At 32.1% G+C, this 23,197-nt stretch overlaps 1 protein-coding gene and 1 long non-coding RNA gene across 2 annotated transcripts in view; both read right to left on the bottom strand.

The window, feature by feature from the left end:
* LOC129135926 (uncharacterized) overlaps positions 1–23,197 on the bottom strand; it is a 458,825-nt gene that overhangs the window by 270,826 nt on the left and 164,802 nt on the right. Inside the window, exon 3 of the mRNA XM_054658004.2 lies at positions 2,650–2,723. Coding sequence (XP_054513979.1) covers positions 2,650–2,723 — 74 coding nt within the window. The remainder of the gene's footprint in view (positions 1–2,649; positions 2,724–23,197) is intronic.
* Positions 3,325–22,902, bottom strand: LOC134807604 (uncharacterized). The gene is made up of 3 exons (XR_010148494.1): positions 22,804–22,902; positions 4,688–4,741; positions 3,325–4,484 (listed from the first exon to the last, which is right to left on the bottom strand). It is a non-coding gene; the product is annotated as an uncharacterized LOC134807604 (long non-coding RNA).

The raw sequence follows: 23,197 nt of genomic DNA, 5'->3' as shown, positions 1-23,197 counted from the left end.
TCTTTTGCTGTGCAGAAGCTTCTCAGTTTAATTAGATCTCATTTGTCAATTTTGGCTTCTGTTGCAATTGCTTTTTGTGTTTTAGTCATGAAGGCTTTGCCTATGTCTATTTCAAGTTAAATAAGACATTTCCAACAATGTCAGATATATGGTGATTTACTATACCATATATACATATATATGGTGATATACATATATATATATAAAATCTTTATATCTTAACCACCTCATAGCCTTCTCTCAAAGTTCCTTTGTATATCATTTTTTGTTGTTTTAATAGTTTACCCAGATAACCATGTATATTCATATACTCTATATAAATTTAAAACATTTTTGAAGATTTACTCAAATATCACCATCCATAGTCAAAATGATTTTGTGTGTCTCTACATGCATTTCCATAGTTTATAGTAAAGCATATAGAGATTTAAAATGGCTGTTTTCTTTTTTAGATTATGTATCTGTTAGGTATCATTTTAGTCATTTTATTCCCCCCAAAACTGATGTTGAATATTTCTTTTAATATATTAGCATATTATATAATTGAGTTGAAATCAATTGAAATTTTGGCCAAGTTGTACAAATGAAAATGGAGTTGCACTTTTATTTTTTATTTACAATTTTATGTAGAACTCAAAATATTTTGCCAATTTTATGAGCATTACTGCTTACTACAATTGATTTATCCAGGTTTGGCTTTTTTATTTTTTAACTGATGCACAAATATGTCAAATAGCAGAGGATAAACCAGTTTGTAAAGCACTTGTTGAGGCATCTTTAAACACAAAATGCTACCATTTGCTTTCTATAAAAGTATAACTATTTTCAGAAGACTTCTGATACTAATTACAAGTCACTGTTTATCAGGCTCTAACAGGAGATAGAAAAGTATACTTGTAGTTCTTTTGATAGTCAGAGATATTAATGTTATCTTTAAATAATTGGGTTAGTTATTAAGTAAATTTTAGCCCTAATCATTCAATAGAAGATAACTAGGTTATAATTATTGATCAATAACATGAAGCTAATTTTTATAGATTATTACTAAAAATTTTGGCAACTGTATTATGTTGTGAATGGTTAGAGGTACAATTAACAAATTTCAATAAACTGTAAAATCATAGAGTAATATTTAATAATGTTGTATCTGTAACTTTTAGTTTTTATTTGGTTTGTTTGTTTTCTTGTTTAAGTAAAACAAAAAAACAAATTTCTCCCTTGGAGAAGTACTGATGATAATGAGAGTGTATACTGAATGCACTCTCATTAAGAGTATGCTATGGTGTTTTAAGGTCCTTTCTCCTAGAGTCTTCCTGTTTAAGTAAATTTTACCCTGATGTTATCTTTTTTTTCTTAACTGGGAAGGTATTAGTATGAGTGGACTCCAGCACCTTCGGTTCCTATGTAAGCAAACCTCCAAATACCAACAAAATGGGGATTAGGGTTTAAACTTATGAATTTGGGGAAGGCACAAACATTTAGTTCAAAATAGCTGTTATTTTTAACTAAAACTGGTAAATTGATATATTAATGATATAAATAATAGTTGATGACTACAGATTATAGTACCATCCTTCCAGGTGTAAAAGATTGAGATCCTCATGTGCTTACAATATAAATTGTGCATATTAGAATACCAAAGGCACCAGGGTATTTTGAATGTGCATTGTATACCTAATGCTTTCTTGCCTTCACTGTTTATTGTAATTTTATTCCATTCCAATCTGCCATAGTCCTCTATTGACTTTTAATTCTAAAAAGAGAAATAATGCAGACATCTATGCATTTAGAAGCTCAGAGGTTTTTGCACCAAACTGATCATGTATACTTCTAATTTACTCCTGCAGTGCATATTTAGTAAAGTTTGTTTGTTTGTTTTCTATGAAAATGTTGATTCAAACAATTTTCTAGGCTCTGGTTAAAATAGGGGGATAAAAATAGAAATAGATCCAGTTTCCTGCTGAAATATTTGTTATTTTCTTCGCTGAAACATAAACAATTCACCCATAAATAATTGCACAGGCAAGCTGTAAATCCTTTCTCTTCAGCCTCTTTTAGCAGGGCTTGCAGAATTGATTTATACTTATATTGTGGCTATCACTGTGTCAAAATAGTTTATTGCAAAAACTCCATTGTTTACTGATTATTTTAATGCAAAACTTAATAAGCTGAGAAAAACATTTTATGTATGGATTATAAACCATCCCTACTCAATAACTAAAGCTGCTAATCTTGCTCACTACTTTATTGTTGCAAATTGATTTCAGAAAATAATATAAAATACAAACACACTCATAATGGCTATATTAGAAGATGGATCTGGTTTCATATAGTGTTAATTTTTACTGTGTTATTCAATTAAAATCATGCACACTGTATCTGTTACAGTACATTTTATAATGCCAAAGGTAAATTTAATAGTCTATTGTGCACATCTGCTGTCCCTGATCTTTTAGCACTCCTGTGTAGTATACTTATTCATTTACTTTTGCTTTGTTGCTCAAAAAATTACTTTTATGCTTTAGAGTTCTGCATCATGACCCTCAAGTGGCCTTGGACAAGCATGGATGAATCACTGTATTGGCTCCATCATAAAGATAAGTGTTTTCTACACTCAGGTTGAAAGAAGCTATCAAAGCAATCACCTACCTGTGTTTGGAAATACAGCAAGAAATATGATGAAATTTGACCAGTAGCTGTCATGTTAAGCCATGTCACTTTTCCTGTGGGAGCAATAGTGGCAAAATGTTTATGGAATTTTTCTTTTTGTCAGATGGTCTCTAGATTTACATCTTAGCTCTGTTACTTATTAGCTATTTGTCCTTACACAAGTTAATCAATATCCTGAAGCCTAACTTTCTTAATAACAACACTCCATCACTCCTTTTTTTTTTTTTTTTTTTTTTGACGGAGTCTCTCTCTGTTGCCAGGCTGGAGTGCAGTGACAGTGATCTCGGCTCACTGCAACCTCCACCTTCCGGATTCAAGTGATTCTCCTGCCTCAGCTACCTGAGTAGCTGGGACTACAGGGGCACACCACCATGCCCAGCTAATTTTTGTATTTTTAGTAGAGAAGGGGTTTCACCATGTTGGACAGGATGGTCTCAATCTCTTGACCTCATGAACTGCCCACCTCAGCCTCCCACAGTGTTGGGATTACAGGGGTGAGCCACTGTGGTCAGCCTACTCCATCACTTCTTTTATCTCACCTTATAGAAAGAAAAAGAGAGAGAGAACTTTGGGAAAAACTCAAATACCTGATTTCTCCATGTACATACTGAGGAAGTTTTATACTGATAAAAAAATCCATATATCATTCTCATCTCCACCTAGCATTTTATTTTACACAGATATCCAGAGTGATCAGACATATACTGCCTCAACTTACCACCAAAGATACAGCGATACGTATATCTGCAATCAAGTTATTGTATTTGTTCAAATATGTGTGTTTTTATCAGTCAATTAAAGGTTTATATTTTCTAAGAAGTAACTTTTGGTTTTATTGATAACTTTATTAAATTTTCTATTCTTTATTTCATTTTTTGTTCTAATGTACACTATTTCCTTTCATTTATTTTGGATGTGGTTAGCTCTACTTTTTCTAATTTTATAAGGTGAAAACTTATAGTATTGATTTGAAATATTTATTTCCTTTAAGATAGCCAGATACAAATACATTTCCCTCTAAGCACTGCTTTAGCTGCATTCCCCAAATTTTAGTGTGTTGTGATTCTGTATTCATTTTTCCCAAGGTGTTTTCTGACTTCCATTGTGACTTCCTCTTTGACCAATTATCTTAAAAATTTTCACATAATTGTGAATTTCCAAAATTTTCTCCTATTATCACTTTCTAACTTCCTTTCATTGTAGTCTGAGAAAGCATTTTGCATTATATCATTAAAAAAAACCCTTGAGATATGTTTTATAACCTATCACACAGTATATCCTGGAGAAAGTTCCACATACATTTGAGAATAATGTGTATTCTCGTTTGTTGTGTGGAGTGTTCTTTATGTGTATAGTAGGTTTCATTATGTTATACTGTTGTTGTGTTATTCACGTATTCTATTTTGTTATTGATCTGGCTAGTTATTCTATTCACTATTGAATGTGGAGTATTGAATTATATCTAATTGTCTATTTGTCTCTTCAATTATGTGTCTTTTCTTCACATATTTTGGGTCTCTGGTGTTAAGTACATTTATAGCTTACAAATTATATATCTGGCATGTGCATGTGTGGATTCCACCACCACCTTGCTGCTGCTAATGCACACATGCTGATCCCACTGCCATCACCCAGATCGAGTGCTTTTGCTGTCACCCCGTATTGTAGTGCTTTTGCCAGAAGACAGGAACACCTTGGCCCTTCCACCACAGCAGATGCTTAACCTCAAGAAGCCAGAGAACAAAGCCATGGGTCTGATCCAATCCTCCAGGGTTACAGTATTTAGCCCAAGAGTGCTGAGCTGTGCCTTGGCCCTGCAAAATTATCCAGAAATAAAGCCAGTTGACTAAACCCAACTTTCACCATAGTAAGCCTCTTAAGAGCATCAAATAATATCAAAACAAAAAGTTCTGTCTAAAGGATAAATTCAAAGATTAAAGAAACATTAGCTCACACAGATGAGAAAGAACCAGTCCAAAATGTCTTGCAACTCTAAAAAGCCAGAGTATCTTCTTACCATCAAATAACTGCATTAGTTCCCCAGCAATGGTTCTTGAGCAGAATAAAATTGCTGAAATAACAGACATAGAAATTAGAATCAGTTAAAGTTCAGGGTCTTTTGTAAGGCAAGTCTGGTGGGTAGAAAAATAAGATAAAGAAAAACAATTAATGGGTACTACGCTTAATGCCTGAATGATAAAATAACCTGTACTAAAAACCTCCATGACACAAGTTTACCTGTGTAACAAACCTGACCTGAAAATAAAAGTAAAAAAACAAAATCAGAATCTGAATGGGAAGGAAGTCATTGAAAGTCAAGAGAAAGTTGAAACTCAATCCAAGGAATCAAAGGATTCCAGTAAAACATTTCAAGAGCTGGAAGATGAAATAGTCATTTTCAGAAAGAAACAAACTGATCTGACAAAACTGAAAACCTCACATGAATGTAATAGTACAATTGGAGGTATTAACAGCGGAACAGACCAAGTGGAGGAAAGAATCTCAGAGCTCAAAGACCAGTTCTTTGATTCAACTCAGACAAAAATAAAGATAAAACATTTTTTAAATGAACAAAACCTCTAAGAAATATAGGATTATACAGAGTCCAAAATGATGACTCATTGGCATCCCTTAAAGACAGAGAGAGAGAGCAAGGAATTTGGAAAATGTATTTGAGGATATTGTCCATGGAAAATGTCCCAACCTCATTAGAGAGGTTAACAATTCAAATTCAGAGAATTTAGAGAACCCCTGCAAGATAGTATGCAAGGTGACAATCCCCAAGACACATAATCATCCAATTTGCCAAAGTCAAGATGAATGAAAAAATATTAACACAGCTAGAGAGAAGGGGAAGTAACCTACAAAGGAAACCATATCAGGTTAACAGCAGACCTTTCAGCAGAAACTATACAAACCAGAAGAGATTGGGGACCTATATTTAACATCCTTAAATAAAAAAAAAAGTATTCAAGAATTTTGTATCCTGCCAGACTAAGCTTCATATGTGAAGGAGAAATCAAATCCTTTTCAGAGAAGCAAAGGCTAGGAGTATATGTAACCACCATGGCTGCCTTACAAGAGGTCCTTATGGGAGTGTTACACATGGAAACAAAAGACAATTACCAGCAACCACAAAAACCCACTTAAGTACATCGATAATTTACACTATAAAACGACTACACAAAAAAGTCTACATAACAACCAGCTAACAACGTGACGGTAGGATGAAATCCACACCTATCGATATTAACATCAAATATAAAAAGGCGAAATGCCCCACTTAAAAGGCACAGAGGAGCAAGTTAGATAAAGACGCAAGACACAGCTATACGATATCTTTAAGAGACACATCTCACATGCAATGACACCCATAGCTTCAAAGTAAGGGGATGGAGAAAGATCTACCAAGAAAACAGAAAACATAAAAGATCTGGGGTTACTAGTATTAGTTAAAACAAAACAGACTTTAATTTTAAAAAGGGACAAATATTGGCATTACATAATAATTAAAGTGTTCGCTTCAACAATAAGACTTAACTATCCTATGTATATATACTGTTAACATTGGAGCACCTTGATTAATAAAATGAGTTCTTAGAGACCTATGAAGGGAATTAGATAAACACACAGTAAAAGTGGGAGACTTCAACACCCCAAGAGAGTATTTGACAAATTATCAAGGCAGAAAACTAGCAAATACATTTGAGCCTTTAACCCAACACTTCACCAAATGGACCTAGCAGACTTCTACAGAACACTCCACCCAAAACCAACAGATTATACATTATTCCTGTCTGCACATTGGACATTCTCTAAAATCAATCACATGCTTGGCCATAAAGAAATTCTCAACAAATAAAAATACCAAAATCATACCAACTATAGTCTCATACCACAGTGCAATACAAATCAAAATCAATACCAAGAAGATCTCTCAAGACCATACAATTGCATGGAAATTAAACAATCTGTTCCTGAATGACTTCTGAGTAAACAATGAACTTAAGGTAGAAATCAAAACAATTATTTTAAACTAATGAAAACCAAGATACAACACACCAGAATCTCTGGGACACATCTAAAGCAGTATGAAGAAGAAAGTTAGCAGCAATAAACACCCACACCAGAAAGGGAGAAAGGTCTTAAATTAAAAACTCGGCTTCACACCTAGAGGAAGTAGAAAAAAAGAAAAACCTAGAAAACCTCATACTCTCTGCTCAAAGGAGCCTAGTTCTGATAAACAAGTTCAGGAAAGTTTCTGTATACAAAATCAATGTACAAAAATCAGCAACATGTTTACACACCAATAATGTCCAAGCTGAGGGCAAAATCAAGAATGAAATACCATTTACAATAGCCACAAAAATAATAAAATATCTAGGAATTAAGCTAAACAGGGAAGTAAGATTACTACAATGAGAACTACAAAACACTGCTGAAAGAAATCAGAGACAACACAAACAAATGGAAAAACATTTCATGCTCATAAAGAGGAAGAATCAATATCTTTAAAATGGTCATATTGCCCAAAGTAATGTACAGATTCAATACTATTTCTATAAAATTACCAATTACATTTTTCACAGAATTAGAAAAAACTGCTCTAAAATTCATACATAACAAAAAAAAAGAGCCGGAATAGCCAAAGAAATTCTAAGAAATAAGAACAAAGACCACCTGACTTCAATTGCCACCCAACATCAAACAACACTACAAGGCTACAATAATAAAAAACAGTATGGTACTGGTACAAAATCAGACACATAGATCAATAGAACAAATTAGAGAAGCAAGAAATAAAGCCACACATATACAACACTTTGATCTTTGACAAAGCAGACGAAAACAAGCAGTAAGGAAACGACTCCCTATTCAATAAGTGATACTGGGATAACTAGATAATCATCTTCAGAAGATTGAAGCAGAACCTCTCCATTTCACGATATACAAAAATCAATTCAAGATGGATGAAATACAATGTAAAACAGAAAATTTAAAAACCCTGGAGGATAACCTAGGAAATACAATTCTGGACTTAGGAATGGGCAAAGATTCCATGACCAAGATGCCAAAAGCAATTGCAACAAAAACAAAATGGTTGACAAGTGGAGCTTAATTAAACTAATGAACTTCTGCAGAGCAAAAGAAACTATCAGCACAATATATAGACAACCTACAGAATGTGAGAAAATAAGTGCAAACTATGCATCTGACCAAGGATTAATATCCAGAATCTATAAGGAACTTAAACCAATAAGCCAAAACCAAACAACTCCATTAAAAATTGGGCAAAGGACATGAACAAACACTTCTCAAAAGAAGACCATATATGCAACCAACAAGCATATAGACAAATGCTCAACATCACTAATCATCTAATAATTATTAGAGAGATGCAAGTCAAAACCACAGTGAGCTACCATCTCAAAAGAGTCAGAATCACTATTATTAAAAAGTACAAAAATGACAGATGCTGTTGCAGCTGTTAAAAAAGGGAACACTTACACACTTTTGGTGGGAATGTAAATTAGTTCAGCCACTGAGGAAAGCAGTTTAGAGATTTCTCAAATAACTTAAAATAGAACTACCATTCAACCCAGGAATCCCATTACTAGGTATGTACCCAAAAGAAAATAAATCATTCTACCATAAAGACATATGCATGTCTATGTTTGTCTCAGTACTATCCACAATAGCAAAGACATTGTGATGGTTAATACTGAGTTTCAACTTGATTGGATTGAAGGATGCAAAGTGTTGATCCTGGGTATGTCTGTGAGAGTGTTGCCAAAGGAGATTAACATTTGCATCAGTGGGCTGGGAAAGGCAGACCCATCCTTAATTTGGTTGGGCACCATCTAATCAGCTGCCATTGTGGCCAGGATATAAAACAGGCAGAAAAACATAAAAAGGCTACACTGGCTTAGCTTCCCAGCCCACATATTTACCCTATGCTCTATGCTTCCTGTCCTCAAACATTAGATTCCAAGTTCTTCAGCTTTGGGACTTGGACTGGCTTCCTTGCTCCTCAGCTTGCAGATGGCCTATTGTAAGACCTTGTGTTTATGTGCGTTAATAAACTCCATATATATATTTATATATACACACACACATATGAATATATATATATATATATATATATATATATATATATCCTGTTAGTTCTGTCCCTCTAGATAACCCTGACTAATGTAGACATGGAATAAATCTAAATGTCCATTAACAGTGGACTAGATAGAGAAAATATGGTATATGTACACCATAAAATACCACACACCATCAAAAAGAGCGAAATCACGTCTTTTGCAGTACCATGGACACAGCTGGAGATCATTATCCTAAGCGAATTAATAAAGAACAGAAAACCAAATACTGCATATTCTCACTTGTAAGTGGGACCTCAAAATTGAGTATTCATACGCACAAAGAATGAAACAATAGACATTGGGCCTAGTTGAGGATGGAGCATGGGATGAAGGTGAGACTCTACAAAACATCAGGTATAATGTTCACTACCTAGGTGATGAAGTAATTTGTACACCAAACCCCAGTGACATCCAATTTAACCATGTAACAAATCTGCACATGAATGAACCCTCTGAACCTATAATAAAATTTGAAAGGAAAAATTAAAAATGAATTAAAAAAATAAAATGGTAAATGGTAAATATTCTTGATTTATACTTTCACCATTTAAAAAATATCCTTTTATCTTACAGTAATGATTTTTGTTTCAGTGTCCATTTTGTCTGATATTAAATTAACATAGCTCCTCAGGCTTTTTTGAAGGGTTATGGTTTGCACTTTATATCTTTTTCTATACTTGATTTTCAATCTGTTTGTGTCTTTGAACCTAAAGTGTGTTTTTCTACTGGCAGAATATAGTCATATAGTTGAATCATTATTTAAATTCAGTCAGTCAATTTCTGCCTTTTTCAGAGTGTTTACTCCATTTGCATTTGATATAAAGTGAAGTTCACTTCTGCCATTATACTATTTCTTTTCTTCCTGTCTTCTGTATTTGTTGTTCTTACAGTAATACCACCTTCTTTTTCTTTTTCTTTCTTTTTTTTTTTTTTTTAGACAGGGTCTCACTCTGTCTCCCAGATTGAAACACGATATCAGCTCACTGCAACTTCCACTGCTCAGGTTCAAGTGATTCTCCAGCCTCAGCCTCCTGAGTAGCTGGGATTACAGGTGTGTGCCACTACCACCTGGCTAACTTTTGCATTTTTAGCAGAGATGGGGTTTCACCATGCTGACCAGACTGGTCTTAAACTCCTGACTTCAAATGATCCACCACCCTCAGCCTCCCAAAGTGCTGGGATTACAGGCACGGGCCACCGTGCCCGGCCACCACCTTCTCTTTTGGTATAGATATTTTACAGTGTGTCATTTCAATTTCTTGGCAATTTTTAAAAATATTTTTGTGTTTTCATAGTATATCACAGTATTTTTATTAGAATTAATATTTTATGTTGTAGAAATTTAGTTTAGATATATTGCAATTAAATTTCAATAATATAAATATGCTTTGCTCCTATATAGCTCATTTCCCCCTCTTCTTTGTGCTGTTATTGTCATAAAACATATCTTAATACTTCACATGTTCAGCAACACATTTTTACAATCAAGCCATTGTTTTATGCACAGATCTTTTAACATAGGTGGGATAGAAAAGAGTTACAAACAAACAAAAAACAGTATTATATTATACTTTACGTATGCAGTTATATTTAACTTGTGCTTTACATTTCTTCATGTAATTTTGAGTTTGTTTGATGTCCTTTCATTTCAGCCTGGAGGACTTCGATTACTACGTCTTGTAAGGCTTTTCTGGTAGCAACAGATCATCTCTGTTTTTGTTTTTCTGGGATTGTCTTAACGTATCCTTTAATTTTGAAAGTTTGTTTTGGTGCATATCAAATTCTTGGTCTACAGCTGTTTCCTCAGCACTTTGAATATGTCATGTGACTGCCTTCTCTTCTCCATGGTTTTCAATTAGAAATTGGCTGTTCATCTTATTTTTAACCCATTATCTATTTAAAAAGATTATTTGACCTTGCTGCTTTTCAGATTCTCTCTCTGCTCCATCTCAAAAAGAAAAAAAGATTCTCTCTCTGGAAGATTTAAATTATATCAAGTTTTTTTTTTAAATCACAATAACAAGAAACTAGAAATCAACAATGGAAGTTATCCTGAAAATTTTAAAAATATGTTGAAATTAAACAACATGCTCCTAAACAACCAGTAGGTTATGGAATAAATTAAAAGGAAAATCAAAGAATACCTTGAGACAAATGAAAATGGTAATACAGCATACCAAAACATATGAGATGCAGCAAAAGCAGCTCTAAGAGTGAAACTTATAGCAAAAAAATGCCTGTATCAGTGAAAAAGAAGGATCTTAAGTAAATAATCTAACATTATATATCTGAGAAATGAAGGAAAAACAAACTAAGACCAAAGTTAGAAGGAAGTAAATAACAAAGACCAAAAATGAATAATTTAGAAACTAGGAAAATAATTTTAAAAATCAACAAAACTAAGAGGTTTTTGGAAAGATAAAATTGAAACACTCTTCAAAAGAACAATTGAGAAAAAATAGAAGATACAAATAGATAAAATCAGAAATAAAATAAGAAAAATTACAACTGATATGATAGAAACATAAAAAATTCTAAAAAGCTACTAGGAATAATTACATACCAACAACCTGGATAACCTAGAAGATATATAGAAATTTCTGATTACATATAGCTTACTAGACGAAATCATGAAAAAAATTAAAAATCTGAATAGACCAATAATGGGTAAGGAGATTGAGCCAGTAATAAGCGGTCCCCCATCAATGAACAGCCTGAGACATAATGGCTTCTCTGCTAAATTTTACCAAACATTTAAGAAAAGCTAATATAATCTGTCTCAAACTCTTTCTAAAATTTCAAGTAGATGGAATACTTCCAAACTCATTTTTAAGGCATGTATTACCCACATACCAAAGACAGACAGGAGCACTACAAGAAATGAAAATTACAGGCCAATATCACTAATGAACATAGATGAAAACATCCTCAACAAAATATGAGCAAACCTAATTCAACAACCCATTGAAAGAATTATGTACTATGAGCAAGTGGGATTTATCTCTGAGGTGCAAGAATGGTTCAACATATGCAAATCAGTAAATGTGGCACACCGCAATAACAGAATAAATGACCAAAAATACATAATCATCTTAATAAGTGCAAAAAAAAAGCATTTGACAAAATTCCGCAACTGTTCTTGGTAAAATCTCTCAACAGATTAGTTACAGAGGGAATGCACCTCAACACAATAAAGGCTACATATGATAAGCTGACAGCTAACATTATAAATCAATGGTTAAAAGTTGAAATCTTTTCCTTTATTATCAAAAACAAAATGAGGATGCCCATTCTCACTGTTTCTTTTCAACATAGTATTGGAAGTACTAGACAGAGCAATTAGGCAAGAGAAAGAAATAAAATGCATCCTAATAGGAAAGGACAAGGTGAAATTGTATGCTGACAAGGTGATCTTATAAATAGAAAACCTTAAGGATCCCACCAAAAAATTAAAACTAATAAATACAGTAAATTTGCAGGATACAAAATCAACGTGCAGCAATCAGTAGCACTTGTATGCACTAACAATGAACTCTGAAAGAGAAATTGAGGACACAATCCCATTTACAGTAGCAGCAGCAACAAAAATACTTAGGCATAAATTTAACCAAGGAGGTGAAATATCTGTATACTGAAAAATATAAAACACTGATGAAATAAATTGATGACAACACAAATAAATAGAAAGATAACTTAAGTTTATGGACTGGAATAATTAATTTTGACAGTGTCCATACTATTTGAAGAAATCTATAGATGCAATGAATCCCTACACAATCCCAATGGTAATTTTTACAGAAATAGAAAAAAATTCTAAATTACATATGGAACCACAAAAGATCCTGAATAGTCAAAGCAATGTTAAGCAAAAAGAAAAAAAACTGAACGTATCAAACTCCATGATTAGAAAACATACTTTAAAGCAATTGTGATCAAAAGACGATAGTACTGGCATAGAAACAGACCCATGGACTGATGGAATAGAGTGGAAAGCCCATAAATAAACTCACACCTTTATGGTTATTTGATTAGCAGCAAAAATCCCAAAAATACACAATGGGAAAAGGGTAGTCTCTTCAATAGATACTGTTGGGAAAAGTGGATATCCATAAGCAGAAGAATGAAACTGTATTCTCCTCCCACATCATATACAAAAATAAACACAAAATGGTTTAGGGATTTAAAGTAAAACCCAGAAATATATAAAAGTACTAGAAGAAAACATCAAAAAATATTTCATGTCATTGTTTTGGTTAGTAACTTTTTGGATATGACCTTGAAAGCCCAGGTAACAACAGTAAAAATACATAAAATGACTGCATCAAACTAAAAACAACTTTTTCATAACAAAGGAACCAACAGAGTGAATACATAACCCATAGAGTGGAAGAAAATATTATAAAACCATACATTTGATAAGGGATTAATATCCTAAATACATAAGGAACTCAAACAACTCAATAATAAGAAAACAAATAACCAACTAAAAAATGAGCAAAGAGCCTGAACAGATGTTTCTTAAGAAAAGATATACAAATGGCCAGTAGAGTCATAAAAATTTGTTGAATATCTCTAATTTTTAGGTAAATTAAAATTAAATCTACAATGAGATATTACTTTACACCTATTAGAATGACTATGATAAAAAAGATGAACTAAAAAATGTTGGTAATGATGTGGAGAAAACAGAATCTTTGAACACTGTTAGTGGAAATGTAAGTTAGTACAGCCATGAAAAATGGTATAAAGTTGTCTCAACATCTTGTAGAAATTATAGACAGCTAGAGGAACAAGAGAACTACCATATGATCTAGCAATCCTACTTCTGGGTATATATCTAATGGAACTGAAATCAATATATTGAAGACATGTCTGCATTCATATTCACTGAAGTGTTATTCACAATAGCCAAGATGTAGAATAAACCTAAGGGTCTATGCAGATGAACAGATAAAGAAAATATTAGATATAAGCACAACGGAAAGCCATTCAGCTTTAAAAAAAAAAAAAGACAATGCTGTCCTTGGCAATAGCACAAATAAACCTGGAAGACATTTTGCTGAGTGATGTAAGCCAGGCACAAAATGTCAAATATTGCATGATTTCCTTTTTATGGTGAATCTAAAAAAGTCACATTCATCAAAGAAGGAAGGAGAATGTTGGTTATTAGAGGCCAAGGGTTGGCAGAGGAAATGTTTGTCAAAGGACATAATGTTTTAATTCAACAGATGAAAGAAGCTTTTGAAATCTACCACACAGCAAGGTGACCACAGTTAATAATAATGTATCTAATATTTCAAAATTGCTGACAGCAAATTTCAAATGTCTCAAAAAAAAAAAAAGGATGGGTGAGGTGATAGATATGTTTTTTTTTATTTAATCATTTCAAATTGAGTACATATATCAAAACATCACATTGTACCTATGGGTACATATTGTTACACTGTACCTATAGGTACAATGTGATGTTTTGATATATGTATACAATTTGAATGTATACATAAAATTTTGGAATGCATATATGAAATCTTGTCTAAAAAATTATGAGAATTATATCTATATAAATATACATAATACATTATATATTATTTATATATTAATATATAGGTACAATTTTTATTATATATTATATAAAATACATTTTTATATATTTTATATTGTATGTATTATATTTATATATTATAGAATATAATTTCTCATATTCTTTAGACAAGATTTTCTTTAATTCTTTGAACATACTTTAAACTGCCAACTTCGTGTTATTTGCTGTAAGTCCAAAATGTGTGCTTCCTGTAGAGTAGTTTCTATAGACCTTACTTTTTCCTGTATATAAGACATTTAAAAAAATTTTTTTGCCATGTATCATGTTTTTGTTGAAAATTTTAAACATGGAATAATTATATGTATTTATATATAATGAAAATGTTTGAATAAAAATGAAATAAATTAAAAAGGGTTCTTTCCAACTTTGGCTTTTGATAGTTTATAATATGTCTACGTCTGGATTTTTGAGTTTATTCCTTTTGGGTTTTACTGAGTTTCTGGACATGTAGATCAACAATTTTTATCAAAATTTGGGAAGTTTTCAGACATTAATTTTTCAAATATTCTTTCTACCCCTTTTCCTCCCCTCTTCTCTCTGCTCCTTCTGCTCCTTCTCTTTCTCCTTCTGTGACTCTCATTATGTATATATATGTATGATGGTATCTCACAGGTCTCTGAGACTTTTTTTCATTCTTTTCTCTCTCAGTACCTCAGACTGGTTATATAAATTGAGCTATCTTCAAGGTCAAGCATTCATTCTTCTGAAAGCTCAAATCTTCTGTTGAGTGCCTCCTGTGAATTTATTTTAATTATTATTGTGTGTTTTGACCCTATAGACTGTATTATAAACTTTTAAATAATTTATATATCTTTCTTGATATTTTCCTTTATTTGATGATGTATTATTCTCATATTTCCAACAGTTCTTTAGAGAAGATTTTTTTTAGTTCTCTGAATATTCTTTAGATAGCAAACTTTATGTTTTCTCTATAATTCCAATATTTTTGTTTTCTGTAGTGCAGTTTCTATTGATCTTACTTTTTCCTGTATATGAGCCATATTTCTTATTTATTTGCATGTCTCATACATTCTTCGTTAAAAATTTAAAATATTGAATAATATATAATGGCAAATTTTGTAATCAGATTCTCTTCTATCCCCAGTAATTTTTTTTGTTCTTGCTGGTTTTTTTTCATTTATTTCTTGAATTAATTTTGTCAAGTCTGTATTCTTTGTTGGATGTAGCTACTGCAGTTTCATCTCAGTTAGCTTTGTCATCAGCTAATGATTGAATAGATATTACCTTAAATGCCTGGTATAAATATGTCTTTTAGCATTTGCCAAGGGATTCTATGCATTTGGGGACACACTGTCAATGTTTAGGCAAGCAATTTACAGTTCTTGTTACATTTTACTTCTTACTTACATTAGGCCACATGACTGCACATGCAGACAGACTTGCACATGCAGCCCTTTAGATTTCCAGGAATATGTTGAAGCTTTTCAACCCCCCTATGGACAGCTCCTTCCCCAGTTTTTTATTTTAAATATCTATCAGCCTGAAATTTACCCCAACTTTTATCTCCATCTCAGGCAGCTGCAGTTTATCCAATTGCCACTGCTTGTTTTCAGCAAACACACCTTAGGTAAAGACTACTTGTTCACACTCGATTATGACTAAGTCAGGTCAAATAATCACAAGGCTGGTTTGTGGAGTTATCCAAGGAAGTGACAGACAGCTCAAATAATGACCACTCTCTGAGAATGAGGCTTTAAAGGAGCTCCAACCATTTTCTATTTCCTACATAAGCTTCCTGGATGCTATCATTATTGTGGGCTGTTGGTTTTCAAAGTTATCCCAGAACGGAGGACAGAGGGGATGGCATAAAAAAGTTGCAATGCCACAGACCTCACTATTTTTACAAGTTAGCCATTTTCTTGAATAAACACTCTCAAGGTTATTGCAAATTTTAATTAACTTCATGAATTTTGAAAACTTCATTATGAGAGTTTTGCCAGTTTTCCTTGCTTTTATTGAGAAGAGGATTTTTGGAGGATCTTAATCATTCTCTCTAATATTATTGTATTATATCTTTAAACATACGTATCATTTTCAGTTATCATTCCTTTCCTCTTCCAGAGCTTCAGGTTCACATTATTTTATATCCAATATTCCTCAATATCTATGATCTACTCCATAATTATTATTTGGGTCTTTCATCTCCACTTAAAATCTTATGATTTCCTCTGTCTTTTCCATAATGCACTAGGCTGTACTTATAGTCATATGTGCTTTATTGCCTCTAATCTACCATTCAACACTTAACTGCATTTTTATTTTCATATCAAGTTTATATTTTAACCATCGCATTTTTAAATCTCTGTTTTTTCCCCTCACGATCTCATTTTGAGTTTCTGTACTCTTCTTTGAAATATTTTTAAAGCCTAAAATTTATTTGAAATTATGGAGATATTTTCTCTGAACACTGCTCCTATTTCACTGAAATTCATCTTGAGAAATTTATTTTTCACCTGTCATTTGCAGTGCTTGTTCTTACCTTTTTCCCTCCAACATTAATGCATACACTTTCTGAAGTTCTTTTGTCATTATTACTGACTTTTTAAATGGGAGCAATTATCCTGAAATCTACTATGATGAAGAGTGGGAGGATAAATCACAGTTTCAATTCATATTTGTTGTATCCAGCAACCTCTCACTAAATATGATTTCCTTTGTCCTACAAAGACATCTTCATTTAATTTTTAGTGCCCCAGTATTCAGCACGGCTGGAAAAGCTCTTGTACCCAGAGGCATTTGATGTCATTATCTGGCCCTTGGTGCCTCCTCGCCTCTTTTTTCAGTTTAAGAAAAGACTGGAAGTCTGAATCGGCTATCAACATGGTTTACCATCTCTCCTTCCTAGGCATGTACTCATGTAAAACTAGATCTTTGCATTAGACTTTGTCTAGGACCCTCATTTTACTGTTCTAACCAATAATCTTTGGGAAGATATTTAACTATACAGTGATTGGATTTACAGCTTAAGATCTGCAAAAGTATGTGTCCTATTTCAGTATCTCTTTCACTTTCATCTACTTTTTCATTATATGACATATACAAATAACACATTATAATTTTGGATGACAGCCCTTTTTCCTGTATATTAAAGAAAATTTTCCCCTATTTCTTCCTCCCTCCCTTCCTCCCTCCCTTCCTTCCTTTTCTTCTTTCCTTCTTTCCTCCTTTCCTCCCTCTCTCCCTCCCTTCCTTCCTTTCTTATTTATTTCCATATTTGTTGATTGTGAAGAAAAGGTTTTTGAAAATAAATTTGGAGGGAAATTTTATTCCTTTGAGTAGTTTGCAAACCAGGGATAGACAGCCTTCTGTTCTAATCAAAGCTGTGTTACAGGCAACAAAAAGATGATTCAGGTTTTATGGCAAAGGTTCCTGCCCAAGTTCCTAATCAGGCCCATTAATGCCAATGAAGGATTGAAACTTACTTAGTTCTGATTGGTTGGTACACCTGAGCTCTAATGAGTTGATACCATTGAGTCCTAATTGGCCAGGGCAGATGAGCTCTGAGTCTCTGTCAGATGTTTCTTTCAAATGGCCAATATTGGGAAAGGGGGAGGGTGTCTGGTCAAAGCTTATCTTGGCATTGACAACAGAAACTGGTTTGTTTGCTCAATTGTAGACAGGGAAGTCCTATAACACTTATACAACATCTTTCTGAGAACACAAGAGTACGTGACCACTCCTTCACCAAAGGTTATATTTTATTCATACTTCAGAGTTAAATTAAAATATTACTTCACGATGAAAAAGTCTGGGATTCTTTAGCCTAAATTATATAAATCTATTAAATTCACTTAGGAGCCTAGAATTTCCCTTGTAGGTTTTTCATTAGTATATATAAGTAATTGATGTCTTATTATTTTGTTGTGTCTGTTTTTATTAAATATGCTTTCTCTGAGGGCAGGGGTCATACTGTCTTAAATTGCTGCAATCAACACATAATAGAAGGAACATAGCGTTCAAATTTTTGTATTGAACCAATTAATTAATACATAAGCTTTATGAAAATATGTCAATGGAAAATATAAGTAAATTTCTGAAAACAGTCTACTAATGAATAGAACAAATACATTTTACCAATATTTTGCTGTAAACATTAAGCAGTTATTATTATTGATAACGTTGACTGACACTATACTATAGCATCATAACTGCTAAATTAGTACTGAATATGCTATTAACATTAGCGATAAAGTATCATCATTATTTAAACACAGTTTGTCTTAACACTCATTTGTATGCACAATGCCTTTTTCTAAATGCATGAGTGCATCATAAATATATAAATCTCCATAATTATACATATCCAGTCTCCTTTCTGAATCCACTAAATGCAGAGATGAGAGGGGGAATTTGTAATTTCATAGCTAATATTAATGTGAAGCTTTGTTTAAAAGTCACTCCTCTATTTAAAAAAAAGTTCCAGATGCTTTTTGAGAACTATAGTTAAAATTTGTGGGCGTAGGATTTTTGGTCATATTTCTATTCTCATTCTACCATTTTTAATATTTAATTTACATCTGTTGGCCTCACTGAAAACTTAAGACTTTCAAATTAATTAAAAATTTATAGAAAAATTGGAGTTTCTCACTTTGGCCTATTGAAACAAACTTCATTAATATTATATAGTTCTAGTGAGCTCAACAGTAATGAGGTATGTAAATACATGTTATAAATGAGAACTAAAATGTTAACTAAGGTACAACCACTTGGTGAACTTCTATAAATGCTGGCTGATTTTCACGCCCTTCAAATAGCCTTCAAATAGAAAAATAGATTTTAACAACCACATACTTTCCCTAACTTAAAATTCAGTGAATTTCAAGTGTTATTTTAAATTTGCAATAATAAGTATTTAAAGAGAAAATTTCATGCATGAAATAAAAGTACAATCATATCCATCCTACCTAGCTATCTATCACTTATTGATCACATATTCATCTCTCTACCTATTATGCATTAACTTAGGTGATTTTCATGAGAACCATATTTAATAATGTTTCTATGGGAAAATGCATTCCATTATCATTTGAATTCAGGATGACATAACACTTCAAATAATGCTTCTCTTGCTTTTCTGGTGACCATGCCTGAGATTCTGAGCCTTCATAGACTCCTATATCTCAAGAAGAGCTGATTGATAGAAATACAGATTCTTCTGCATACCAACATTTTTGTTTCTTCTCTAAATATACATAAATCAATATATTCAATTGATACATGCCTTGAATTATAAAACTGTTCTTTGCAATTCAGTTTTTCTTCTCCCAAATCATTTTCTAAGTACTTATACTGAAATACATATATGCAAATGGAACAGTTTTACATTAATAATATAAAATAATATTTATTATACTCATATAAAATGTTTAGAAAATGTGGCTTGTGAATATTTTCATATTAATGTCAACACAGGTAGCTCTACATCATTTTATTTAACTACTCTTTTGTATCCCATATGATACAACTGCCTAAAAATTATATATTGATAAATGATTAATATATTTTCTTAGTTTTTGCTCTTAAAAACATAATTATATTTTTTCTTCATTTACACGAGAGATTATTTAGCTGCTATTGAAGAGTTAAATTTGTCTTGAAAATTTATGCCTATAAAAATTCAGTCTAAACTGCCAAATTGCCTTTCAAAGGCCTATTTCCATTTTTGCTTTCTAAAACAATGTATGATCACATCATTTTTTCCAGAAATAATACTGATAAATTTCAATTATTTGTGAATCTATATACAATATATTATATATTTAGTTTAATATATATTTATTTGCTCATCACAGAAATTCAACATTTTCATTTCTTAAGTATCTGAATTTACTTGGCTGTCAATCTGAACATTGTCCATTAGCTTATATGTTTATATGTTATTATCAATATGTTAATATGAATAATTTTACAAGCAAATTTTGTTATCAAACTTTATACTTTAAACCCATAAAATTTTCTACTGTCAGTATACCAATAACGTGTATCTTATTTTTTTTAAGAAATAATAGCCTGCTGTAAGACTTTAAACATAGTTTTCCATAATGTGATACTTTCATCCATTTGTTGCTTAAATTTTTTTTGTTATTTGATTTGAAATTTATGTCTGTAATAGAATGAGGCAGAAATCTGAATTGTTCCCCCAGCAACCTCAATAAAATGGTCAATCGCTACAATATAATGACTCCTTCTCATTATACATCTTTTCCTCATTGATTTTATTGGCTACCTTGATCATATGCTAAATTTGAACACATACATGTATCCAATTCAGTATGTATGAGCTAGTTCATTAATCTAACGAACAATTTTTATTCCATTACTATATAATTTTCTCATTTTATCTAAATGATATATTTTTATTGTGGATCATTATTATCTCCTTCTTCCAAACTGTCCTTGTATTTCTTAACTGTTTCTTTTGATCCCTAAATTGATTTTAAATTAGATTATCAATTTCTGTCAGAGAATAAACTCTTTTATGATTCTAACTAGGTCTGAAATAAAATAAAAATTAACAATTATTGATATCACTTTATTGATTTATCATTTAAAGCACTTGTTTATTGAGCAATAGTTATTTTTCTATATTAGTGACATTTGTTCTTTCCCATATAATATTTACAACACATCTTTTTTGTATTGACTTGTTCTAATGAGAGATTGATTATTAAATAATAAGCTGGCCTAGAATTCATGGAATAATTCCCACTTATTCTATTTATTGTGACTAAATTCAACTTGCTAATGTTTTATTCATGAGTTTTTGCATCCATGCTATGGGTATATTTTTCTTTAATTTTCTTTTCTGTGTAATGGCCTCAGGCTTACTACCAGAGTTATACTAGCCTGAAAACTGTGAAAGAGTTTAAGTTTGGTATTACTTTTTCTTTAAATGTTTGTAGTTTTCTTGTGGGAATTTTTTAATCAATATTTTTTAGAGACAGGGTTTCTCTTTATTGTCCAGGCTGTAGTATGGTGGCCTCCTAAGTATCTATAGGTGTGTGCCACCATACCTTGCTAATTTCTTTTTTTCTAGAGATGGGGTCTCCCTATGTTGCCAAGGCTGGTTTGAACTGTCTGGTGTAAAGCAGTCCTCCCATTTTGACTTCCAAAAATGCTGGGATTGCACGTGTGAGCCACCTAATTTGACCAGGAGAGTATTTAGTTAAAAAGTCAACAACTATTAAGATTACTCATATTTTAAAATTTCTTCTAACGCTAGTTTTGGTAAGATGTTTCTTTAAAAAATAATATCTATTTTTTCGAGTTTTAATATGTATTCACAAATTTTTTTATAATATCCTATTATCTTTTATAATGTGAGAAAGGATTGAAATTATATTATCTTTTTCATTGTTGGTGTTAGGATTTGTATTTTCACATTTTCAAATCCATCAGGCTGAAGCTTTGTCAATTTTATTACTTTTTTCAAAAAAAACTTGGGCTTTGATTTTTCTGTTTTCCAATTTATTTTATTTTGGCATATGTATTTATATTTTCTGTTATTTTTTTTTTTACTGTTTTTAATCTTATTGAAATGGGACTTTAAATAATTGGTTTTCTTTTCTAGTATATGAAATTAAAATTATAAATTTCCTGCAAGGCAATAATTTAGCTGCTTCCCACAAATTTTGTATTCACTTATTTTCTAAGATTTTTAAATTTATTTTGTATATTTTAAAAAAAATTAATGTGTTGACTGTCTAAAGTTTAGTTTTAATATTAAAATATGATATTTCCAATTAAATTTCTACTATTGGCTTACTTTTTTTTCTTTCATTTGGTATCACCTCAATCAAATACTAAGTACCGAGATAATCTGAGGTTAGACTGAAACTTCTGAAAGTGCTTGCCTACTACTGTAGCTGTTACTTTCTTGTCTTCAATTTTATGAATATACCACAATTTATTTGATCATTCTACTGATGATGGGTATATGTGTAGTTTCCAGGTTCATGCTATTTTGTTTTTGTTTGTTTTAACTGAAAGATAAAATTTTGCTTAGAGTATAAAACAGGATGTTTTAAAGTATATGTATATTGTAAAATGGTGAAATTTAGTAATTAAAAATGCATTACCCCACATGGTTATTATTTGTGTGCTGAGAACAGTTAACATCTACTCTCAAAAGATAAAAAGTAGAAATACTATATAATCCAGCAATCCCACTACTGGGTATACAGACAAAATAAAATCAGTATCTGGCCTGGCACCCCTGGGGGCTCATGCCTGTAATCTCAGCACTTTGGGAGGCCAAAGTGGGTGGATAACTTGAGGTCAAGAGTTCGAGACCAGCCTGGCCAACGTGGTGTAACCTCTCCACTAAAAATACAAAAGTTAGCTGGGTGTTGTGGCACACGCTTGTAGTCCCAGCTACTTGGGAGGCTGAGGCAGGAGAGTCGCTTGAACCGGGAGGCGGAAATTGCAGTTGCAGTGAGCCGAGATCACGCCACAGCTGCACTCCAGCCTGGGCAACAGAGCGAGACTCTGTTTCAAAAAAGAGGTATCTGAATGCTCATGTTCATTCCAACACTATTCACAGCAGCCAAAATATGAAATTAATCTAAGTGTCCATCAACAAAAGAATGAATTAAAAATGCAGTATACATACACAATAAAATCTTATTACACCATAGGGGGAAAAAAAAGAAGAATAAATTGTGTCGTTTGAGACAATGTGAATGAACTTGGTGGGCATTAGGTTAAGTAAAATTAGCCAGGCACAGAAACACAAATATTGGATGATCTCATTTAC

This window comes from Pan troglodytes, chromosome 11 (genome assembly GCF_028858775.2).
Source record: "Pan troglodytes isolate AG18354 chromosome 11, NHGRI_mPanTro3-v2.0_pri, whole genome shotgun sequence".
Taxonomy (NCBI): domain Eukaryota; kingdom Metazoa; phylum Chordata; class Mammalia; order Primates; family Hominidae; genus Pan; species Pan troglodytes.
The sequence above is the reverse complement of the archived record's forward strand: the minus strand, read 5'-3'. Positions and strand labels throughout refer to the sequence as shown.